The sequence below is a fragment of the Diaphorina citri genome, unplaced genomic scaffold (genome assembly GCF_000475195.1).
Source record: "Diaphorina citri unplaced genomic scaffold, Diaci psyllid genome assembly version 1.1 scaffold1830, whole genome shotgun sequence".
Taxonomy (NCBI): Eukaryota; Metazoa; Arthropoda; class Insecta; order Hemiptera; family Psyllidae; genus Diaphorina; species Diaphorina citri.
In genome coordinates this window covers 25,429-36,369 of record NW_007379256.1, presented here as the reverse complement: position 1 = coordinate 36,369, position 10,941 = coordinate 25,429, and the positions used below count along the sequence as shown (strand labels likewise).

Below are 10,941 nucleotides of genomic sequence, written 5' to 3'. Positions count from 1 at the left end.
CTCTCTCTCTCTCTCTCTCTCTCTCTCTCTCTCTCTCTCTCTCTCTCTCTCCCTCTCTCTCTCCCTCCCTCTCTCTCTCTCTCTCTCGCTCTCTCTCTTATTTGTCAAGAGTGTTACACTGGTCGAACACTTGGGAAGTGCTGGGCTCAATCCCCGGAAAAGTCGAAGTTTTTTCGCCTTTCTGCTTGGATTTCGGGTGAACTCATCTTCTTGAGGACAATTCATTGAGTAAATAGAGTGTATACACTTGGATATTGCAAAGAGGCACTCTTATTAAAAATATTTTACATATTTTGACAATCTCAATTTATCAAGGTAGGTAGGTAGGATTTTTTTATTTTATTGTTCAGATCAATTCAATCTCGAGCTCAATAAACTTTGAGCTGAACCCTCTTCGTCTAAAACTTTAGCAGAACAGCTCAAGTTTGTGTCGACTGAGGAGGGAACAGTTCAGGTCATTGGCAATTAATTCTTTCATAGATCTTCTTTCTTCTTATGACAATTGCTTCTTGTTCCAATTTATTAAAAGCTTTTTATTTGATTCTGTTTAAAAACATGAACGATTGTTTCAACAACCGGATCGTCCCTCGTATGCCTCACTTACGATGTATTAGTCCTACATACTGGACTCCGCATACAGGAATTTCGTCAGAAAAGACCCCCATTTCAATGTAATTAACTTGGTCCGATGAAAACATGCGATGTTTTAAGAAATAATAAAAATTGCATCTAGGTAGGAGGAAAGTTTTAGCTATTAAGTATTTCAGAGGAAGGTACCTATGCTCCAAGCTTCAAAGATATGATTTATTTGTCAAAGATATGATTTATATCCTTGATATCCTTGCACTGAGATAGGCAGTCAAAGAATGACAAAATGAATGACTTGAAGTAGGTATGTAACTACAAGATATAAAAACTACCGTGGTAACTCGGTACTACCTTGGTAAATAGGTACCTATCAGGGAGACGATATTAGAAACAAAGTCGTTAGACACAAACATACTGGTTTCGCAACATTACAAGACTCTTTCCAGCAGTGATAAATGTTCGGGAGAACCATAATTTGAAATTTATTTCCCGACTTGAGTTTTGTACAGAAAATTACCAACAGCAGCAGCATTCAGTTCTTCTTATTAGACTCGTGTGGATACATATGGTTTTTATTACATTTGGAAAACAAGAGATAAGGAGAAGGAGGGAGGAGGAGGGGGGAGAATATATCAAATTGGAAACAATGAAATTATGATTTTAATGTGCGAGAAATGTATGATATAAAAACGTGTATTAGATGCGAGGAGGTCTTTGGAAAAAGGGCCGTTTTTCTGGAAAATTACCTTTAGGTAGAGAGGCTCACTGAAGTTAAGCAACGTTGTGCATGGTTAGGAGTTGGAAAGCTACTCTCAACCTCAACCAACAAGAAGCTGAAATAGTTTCGGAGGACAGAAAAAAGTTGTATCAGAATAAATCACAAGAAGTGTTCTAGGCGCGGGAATTGTAGAAACTAGAGAAACTAGAACAATGTCCGCCACTCAGACCATCTGACCCATCACCACCTCACCAGTCTAGTTAGCTTGAAGTCTTGGAGGGTAGCGTACCGGCCTAGTAAGTGCTATAGATGCGAGTTCAATTCTTGCTCGGGGCGAAATTTATTCTGCTTTCTATCCTGTCCACCTGTTATACATAGTTCCTTCTATCCCTTGAAGTCCTATAGTCAAGACGAACAAAATGAAAATGACATTTTTGACAAGCCTTCCAGTAGGCGGCATGTGTTCCTTCAATATAACTGAAATTGAATTGAAAATAAAAATTGAATCGTACTGAATATGCTCAATAAAATTTAGTATTCACAGCTTTATTTAGATAAGAATGACCGTGAAGGCGAAATCCTTCCTCTACCAAAGGATTGGTTTGGCCGTCCAGCGCGGGAATGGGGCAAGTGTGGAGGGGACCTTCCCAGCTGGAGACAGATTTGACGAGGTGTTTGGCTTGTAATCTTAAATTACTATGTTTTTCTGTGGTTGATTCTCAAAATAAATATGTATCTAGTATATAGAATGACCAGATAAAACATCATTTTAATAACAAATAAACTAACAAACATGGATCACTCCAAAGGCCACCAGATGACAGGTATCATTCTGTTGAGGCAGATCCTCATTCTCTGACTTCCTTCTCCTTCTTCTCCACAAGGTCCAAGGCATCCCTTGTCAGTTTCTCATATTGGTAGGCACTACACAGCGGCATATTCACCAGCACGGTATTCTGGAACCTGGCATAGTCCACGTAATACTTGCAGTCCCTCTTGATGAACGTGGGCATAAACCGGTGCCCCCATTGGATCTCGCTGGGCAGATATGAGGACCTGAGAAAGAGAATGATATGTAATGGGGGGCACGGTTGGTCCAGTGGTAACGTGCTTGCTTGCCGAGAGAGGTAGAGAGAGAGAGAGAGAGAGAGAGAGAGAGAGAGAGAGAGAGAGAGAGAGGAAGGAGGAAGAAGAGAGGGAGAGAGAAAGGGGTAGAGAGGGAAGCAGAGAGAAGGTATAGGGTTTATTTTCTGGACTGTCTTAGAACAGTAGGTGATAATAAGGGGTGTGAAGCTGTGAAGTATTCAAATGGTATCTTAGATTTAAAGTTTTAAAGACATACATAGGTACCTACTTGATTTTTGACGAGGTTTCATAGAGGAAACTGTAACAACGGAGGTCTTATCGTCCCCAAAGCGAAGAGAAAAGGACAGGATAGGAGAAAGCCAGCCGTTCCGAGAACGAACCTCATCTGTTCAGGATAAAGTTTGTCCGCGGCGGGAATCGAACCCGCGACCATTCAAACCTAACAGCTATTAACAGGTCAAGTGTGTTTGGCGACAAAGCAGCGGGATCTAGCGATAACATCGGGAACTTGCAGAAAAATAGAGCGAATGTATAGAAGGAAAACTTTTTTCCTCAAATTTCAACAATTTACTTACCCCTGTCTCGGTGGTGTAGTCGTCAGGACGCTTGCCTGGTAAGCAGGAGGGCGCGGGTTCGATCCCAGTCAAAGCATGGAATTCTGCTATCAATATTAATTAAGAAGAGAAATTTGCCTCTAAAATAAGATTTCTTCTTCTTCTTCTTTTTGAAGATGTTTTTGATAAAGGGTTCTGTAACTGCTAAGGTCTTATCGTCCAGCCGTTCCGCAAGATTAAGAAGTTTAGTGGCCTAATTCTGAGTAGAGGGACTCGCCTCTTATTTATTCACTGAGATTTCCTGCTTGTCACCCATCCAGTTAATAACCAAGCTCCCTGTTACTTACCCACCATCGTCCACAGTAATATTGAGCTTGTATTTATATCGTGGTATCATTTCCCCTTCTCTGGTCACGCTCCTACAGAGGAGCCAAGCTTGTGGTCACTCATCCAAACAGTAACCAAGCTCCCTGTTACTTACCCTCCATCGTCCACAGTAATATTGAGCTTGTATTTATATCGTGGTATCATTTCTCCTTCTCTGGTCATTCTTCTGCACAGGAACCAAGCTCTGAGCTTTGCCCCAATCAGGTGAGACTTGCGAAGATCTCCAATCCTCCAGATGAGGCGGTACTCACCATCCCGCTGACAGATGACCGCCTTGTCACTGGGGATAGAACAGAATAGAATAGAATAGAATATGTAGAATAGAATAGAAGAGTATACCTATATTACCTATGAGGTATACCTATAGGTATTCTATTTCAGTTTGATAGAGGGAACTGTAACTGCTATGGTCTTACCGTCCCGACATCGAAGAGAGAAGGAAGACAGGATAGGAGAAAACCAGCCGTTCCGAGAACGAACATTATCCATTCAGGATAAAATCCGCCCCTCGCGTGGATCGAACCCGCGGCCCAGCGCTTACAAGGCAGATGCGCTACTTTCGAAGCTAGGCTGACCGACTTAAGTTTGATTAACCGATTTTAAAATAAACAACCAGAGATCTATACATCCCCAAGGCCAGCCACTCACTATCAGATAGACCTGACAGTTACACCTGATCAGGTCCGCCTGTCAGGTCTACCTGATACCTGGTAGTGAGTGGCTGCTGGCTGGGCTAAGTTAGAGAGGTACGAGAGTACATACCTGAAAAGTAAATTCTGGGACCGTTTCTTCGGTTTGGCCAGCTTGGCAAAGATAATACCCCCGGTCAGAGCGTTGATGAGTACACCAAATATACTCTGTATAGACACCAAGAAGATGGCTTCTGGACAGTGGGTGTTTGGTATACGGGACCCGTAACCTGTGCTATATTGGGTCTCCATGGAGAAGAGGAAGGAGGTGATGAAATCGTCCACACCTGTCACACAGGGAAGTGTGTCACTGCAACAGAGAAACAGATTGGGTGATACAGGGCAATACGTCATTGCAATAAAGAAATAGTCTCTCACAGTAACTTTTTTTAGGTTGAATAGAGGGATCTGTAGCTGCTAAGGTCTTATCGTCCTGAAAGCGAAGAGAGAAGGAAAACGTAATTAACTAATTAATAGGAGAAAGCCAGCCGTTCCGAGAACTGACATTATGCGTTCATGATAAAATCCGCCCCGGGCGGGAATCGAGTCCGCGACCTACCTAGCGCTTAAAGACAGACGCACTACCCTGCTTTAAAGCTGACATAAATTTCAAATTCTGGTCCAGTCTTGGGCATTATCTTACTTGAATGGGAGTAGTAGTCCTACACACTGGACTCCGCACACAAGAATTTCGTTAGAAAAGTCCCTCATTTCAATGTAATCTTACTTGGGACAAGTACTCATTAGTTTCCCTCTCCTCTGTAAATATCTCTGATCTCTCAATTATCTTACTTGAATGGATCTCGTACAGGCATTAACTTGGTCCGATGAAAACATGCGATGTTTTAAGAAATAATAAAAATTGCATCTAGGTAGGAGGAAAGTTTTAGCTATTAAGTATATTTTAGAGGAAGGTACCTATGCTCCAAGCTTCAAAGATATGATTTATTTGTCAAAGATATGATTTATTATTCTATCGGATATACTTACCTAGGTAGGACAAGATATCCTTGCACCGAGATAGGCAGTCAAAGAATGACAAAATGAATGACTTGAAGTACCTATGTAAATACAAGATATAAAAACTGCCGTGGTAACTCGGTACTACCTTGGTAAATAGGCACTTATCAGGGAGACGATTTTAGAAACAAAGTCGTTAGACACAAACATACTGGTTTCGCAACATAGCAACATTACAAGACTCTTTCCAGCAGTGATAAATGTTCGGGAGAACCATAATTTGAAATTTATTTCCCGACTTGAGTTTTGTACAGAAAATTACCAACAGCAGCAGCATCAGCAGCAGTATATCTATAGGAGAGAGGACTCTCTGTAAGTATACATATAGGTTTATATATCCGATGATAATTATTTCTCTATTACACACAGACGACATTTTGATTCTAAATTACATACAGGGTGTTCTAAGAGAAAAGTTTACTAGTCGTCTCTACAACCTTTGAAATTCCTTGAATATCATTATATGAAGCCCAGACACTGTCCGAGTAGGTAGGTACCTATGCTCTACTTTTTACAGCCACATAAACAGGAGGTTGTAAATCCGTCTATTATAGTTCATCCAGATCAATGTGACAGCAATGAGTCAACCTTTTTTTTTTTTTTTTTTTTTATTATGCTTTTCAAAAAAAAAAAAAAAAAAAAAAAAAAATCTCTGAAGTTCCCAAGGTAGACAAACAACTACCTAAGGTTTTCATTAAAATTTCTCATAATCAAATGTATCAATTACCCGCCCCCAATATTTATTGACACTGGTGTTTTCTGGGCATCAAAAAAAAATCTCTGAAGTTCCCAAGGTAGACAAACAACTACCTAAGGTTTTCATTAAAATTCCTCATAATCAAATGTATCAATTAGCCGCCCACAATATTTATTGACACTGGTGTTTTCTGGGCGTCAAAGGGATTTGAAACCCCTAATCCTTCAAATTCGAACACCGTGGCATCGTGAGGTCTGACAGACACGGAAGCAAACAACTGGTCTTTGTCCAATGACCAATTCTCCAGCAACCCATGATCCAATCATCAATAAATAGGCTAGGATACATATTATGTAGATATTCGATATATTACAGCAAGCGGCAAGTTTATTAAAACTGGTCCTGGTCCAACAATTTTCTCATAAGCATCATCAGAAGCATACAATGCTCCCCAATCATGACATCATGAGTGAGCAAGTCTGAAGAAATAATTCTCAACAAACTCTTATAAAAAAACCTTCCAGAGGAGATCATGTACAGAGAAATTAATGGACGATTCAAAACAGTTTGATTTAGCTTTGAATGATATTTTCTCCATCGCAGCATAGACATATCAGAAATATATTAGGCGGGATCGGGCCATATATTTCAACATATGGATGCCCCGAGGGGCCAAACCCATCACTCTGCCATTCCTGTTATTTATTGGTCTTGATGGTTTTTATTTTGAATATGAACTTGAAGTTTTAACTTACCATTGAGTTATGCCTGATCTTACCACAGAGACTTTTCAATCAATCCGAATTTCAAGAACTATTGGCCTGTGAAAATCAAATGGGTGACGTCAAAGAAACTCCAGTGTGAAAGCTCATGGTTAATGGTAGGTACATGTTGCAAGATATCGCCTTGCATTGAGGCAACATGTTGTTTGGGGGCACGACTGGTCCAGTGGTAACGAGGTTGCCTGCCATGCAGAAGGTCCCGGGTTCGAATCCCATCATCGACAAAAATTTGTACTCGTTTTTCGATTGCAAATATTTCAACGGGTTACTTTCTGGTGTTCTCGTGTTGACCCAGCACCTGAATGGGGAGTATTGTGTCTCTTCTCGCCCATCTGATGAGAGGCATACTACGGGATGGGCATGCTACGACACAGACCACTTGCGTCCAATGTAGCAGTTGTTTCATTGCTACGAAATAAAAACGGCGGTGAAACACTCATCTTTAAAAAAAATAATAAATAAAATAAAAAAAAAACTTCTGTTCCACCCATTGCCTGTGACATAGCTTACAAGGCAGACGCACTACCAACCAAACCAACTAGGCTGGAGCGTTGAATCTTGAAACTAACTTCGTTCGTTCATTTTTCTGCTAAGGACGGGAATCGAACCCCCCGACAGTCCTGTAGCTTAAGGCTTAAGCAATGGCTAAATAAACAAGTACTCATAGCAATCTCAGATAACAGTTTACGACGATAGAAGTAGTTGTTTCTGTTACGAAATCAAAGTCGATCAATTGAAACTACTCAAAACTCACTACTTGTTGTGAGAAGTCATGTTGAGATGCCAGATGTCAGCCATCTTGTGCAAGACATCATATTGCCTTTGATCTTTACCTAGTCTCTACCATTGTGTAATGCCAGTTATGCCAGGATTCACAATCAGGTAATCATTAATTGTGTGCAACAAGGTTTACATATGAACGGTATGAACAATGAAATTTGTTTTATTTGTTGATAGAGAGAACTGTAACTGCTATGGTCTTATCGTCCCGAAATCGAAGAGAGAAGGAAGACAGGATAGGAGAAAGCCAGCCGTTATGACGTTATCTGATCATCAGGAATATCAGGATGAAATCCGCCCCGGGCGGGAATCGAACCCGCGGCCTAGCGCTTACAAGCCAGACGCTCTACCAACCAAGCTAACTATGCTGGCTATGACAAGTCTTTGATTAAACGAAGTTATTTCCAATAGTCCATGTTTCAGAAACTGTAATTTCTGAGACGAAACTGTAATTTTCACAAAAACTGCGTATACGTCCTTAAGGTAGGTACGTATAAAACAACAATTAATAGATTAATACATACCTAAGTAGGTATAATAACTAGAAGTAGAGAGGTGATAAGGTATTGGGAATCGAGTTTGAGGTGCTATTCAAATCCCCCCGATTTAACCCCGAACAAACACACAGAGCGAAAAGGTTAATTGAATTAACGCGGTTTCATAGAGGGAACTGTAGCTGCTAAGGTCTTATCGTTCCGAAATAGAAGAGAGGAGGAAAACAAGACGGGAGAAAGCCAGCCGTTCCGAGAACGAACATTATCCCATCAGGATAAAATCCGCCCAGGGCGGGAATCGAACCCGCGGCCTAGCGCTTACAAGGCAGACGCTCTACCAACCAAGCTAACTATGCTGGCTATGACAAGTATTTTATTATTATTATTATTTTTTTTTTTTTGGTGAAGAGGTTTGACAGAGGGAACTGTAACTGCTAAGGTCTTATCGTCCCGAAATCGAAGAGAGAAGGAAGACAGGATAGGAGAAAGCCAGCCGTTATGACATTATCTGATCAGGAAGATCAGGATGAAATCCGCCCCGGGCGGGAATCGAACCCGCGGCCTAGCGCTTACAAGGCAGACGCTCTACCAACCAAGCTAACCAGGCTGGCAAAAGGGTTCTTAAAGATTGTCAAGGGGTATCTAAGATATACCCAAATCCTGAAAGTCCCAAGTTTTGGACTAGGAAAGTACGTTTGGTAAAGATTAGAAGCCTTAAAGGCCAGGGTCTATTAAATAGGATTTAAGCTGGAGGAAGATCAGGATGAAATCCGCCCCGGGCGGGAATCGAACCCGCGGCCTAGCGCTTACAAGGCAGACGCTCTACCAACCAAGCTAACTATAAGCTGGCTCTGACAAGTCTTTGATTAAACGAAGTTATTTCCAATAGTCTATGTCTCAGAAACTGTAGGTAATTTTCACAAAAACTGCGTATACGTCATTAAGGTAGGTAATACGTATAAAACAACAATTAATAGATTAATACATATCTAAGTAGGTATAATAACTACTTAGATTTCTATGAGTAATCTGGGGACATATCCACTTGTTAACTTGTCAGCACATTTCTGGAGCGATGATGGATTGAATATGTCTCCTCACTTGAACCTCAGCGTCCCATCCTTCTTTTAAAGATGTCTTGTCAAACAAGTCAGACTCCTAATCCCCATTTTGATGGTATATGAAACCTACATCAGCTGTGTAATTATTAATTTGTTTTGAAAATAATTAGAGCTTTACTCTCTCCTTCTTCTACTTCTGCTTCTTTTCCTCCTCCTACTTCTACGTGCAAATATTTCTTCTTATTACCTATTTCGAATGAAGAATGGAAGACTTAGAACTTATAGAAGGACACTCAGTTTCCAATTTGTAAGACGAAATATTGTAAAGGAAATTCTCATCAATCTTACTATCAATTTTATTGCTGATGACTCTGATTCATGAAAAGACGCTGTGTGACCTTCTAACAATCTAACCCTTAACCATTAGATCTTCATTATTATGTGGTCGAATTCTCAAATAAATGATGGTAGTCTACTGTAAATTGTAAACCCTACAAAAACACAAATGTGAAAAAAAAGGCCAAGTTCCTTTCCAAAAATGTCGGCCTATAAAAGTGGTGAGATCAGAAAATAAAGGCCAAGTCTGCAGTCCCAGTTTTTCGTGCCTTATGAATCTTAATTCCTTCAACCTTCTCTCAGTTTCAACTTGGCTATGTTTTCTCTTCGGATTTCACGTTTAACTACCTATTCATTTATTTGAGTAGGGAAAACAGAGCCTTTTGAGCTTGACTTGGACTCGAACCACCAACCTCCAGATCCAGAGTCCACCGCGCTAACCACTGCACCACTGAGGTTGGTTAACTAAGTCTTTAATCGGTCGAAATGTCGAAAAATACGGTAAAACACCGCTAACCGTTGTCTTGATGTTAATAAAAACTGATATTTTGGGTGTTTTAGGTATGGCATCTACAATCAGCTCCCCTTCTCCAATCCAACGCACTTCTGCTAATCCCATCAGATCTATGTTGTTTTTCTTCATTTCTCTTATTAGCTCTACAATCAGCTCCCCTTCTCCAATCCAACGCACTTCTGCTAATCCCATCAGATCTATGTTGTTTTTCTTCATTTCTCTTATTAGATTTTCGATTTTTCCATCTTGATTCATAGTGTTTACATTCCATGTCGCTATCTTCATACTTGGTTCCTTTTCTCTTCCTTTGTTTTCTACTTCCAATCTGCATGGCTCACCTTCAAACGTGTCCACCCGGAGATCCGAGCGTGGACATATTTTGTCTCCGGAAAATTTTATTAAAGGACCTGCCATGTTTCTTGAAAGTGGATTTAGTCGGGTGACCAGGATGAGTAATGTGGTAGTCAATCCGGGGCTTGCCACATCGCAGCACATAAGCCGGTGTCATGGATGCCACGATCGCCTTATGCTATTTGAACTGTAGCTGTACCGACGTCCACGTCTCCACCTACAGTCCGTACTGTGACAGCTGCTGCCCTGCCACAGGGTATGAACCACGCCTTTCTGGCCGTTGGACTGTCAGTACATCTACAGTCTCATCCGCCCATCTAGCCGTGGCCAGGAACCAAGTGTTAACCATTAGTCGCCTCTTACGACAGGGAGGCAACATACCCTTGGACCTATTCTTTTTCCAGAAAGCAATATGCAAACCGGCCCGGGAACCACACGGGAAAATTTGACCCGATTACATTACTTTCCTTCCTATAGGATAAGGAAAGTAAAAACCATGTAAAAAGACACAGTGACCTCTTACGACAGGGAGGCAACATACCCTTGGACCTATTCTTTTTCCAGAAAGCAATATGCAAACCGGCCCGGGAACCACACGGGAGTGCAAACCGGCCCGGGAACCATCACATTCTATGTATGAAAAATGTATTGCACATTGCATACACAAACAGTTTCCAGGCGTTCATACAATTTTGTTCGATTAGATTTAGGTTGGCTTTACGTGCTCGTACCTACCTTATTATATTTTACCTGCCTACTTTTTTTTTTCTTTTTTTAAGAGGTTTGACGGAGGGAACTGTAACAGCTAGGGTCTTATCAGAAATCGAAGAGAGAAGGAAGACAGGATAGGAGAAAGCCAGCCGTTCCGAGAACGAACATTATCC

General features: G+C 41.0%; 1 protein-coding gene across 1 annotated transcript in view; it reads right to left on the bottom strand.

Annotated features, from left to right (window-relative positions):
• Positions 1 to 10,201, bottom strand: part of LOC103517390 (inward rectifier potassium channel 2) — a 20,041-nt gene extending 9,840 nt beyond the window's left edge. The window contains exons 1-4 of the mRNA XM_008482419.2: positions 9,767 to 10,201; positions 4,815 to 4,840; positions 4,096 to 4,332; positions 3,428 to 3,613 (exon numbers count right to left, since the gene is read on the bottom strand). Of these exons, the coding sequence (XP_008480641.1) occupies positions 3,428 to 3,613; positions 4,096 to 4,332; positions 4,815 to 4,840; positions 9,767 to 10,201 (884 nt within the window). The remainder of the gene's footprint in view (positions 1 to 3,427; positions 3,614 to 4,095; positions 4,333 to 4,814; positions 4,841 to 9,766) is intronic.
• Positions 10,202 to 10,941: the final 740 nt, after the last annotated feature.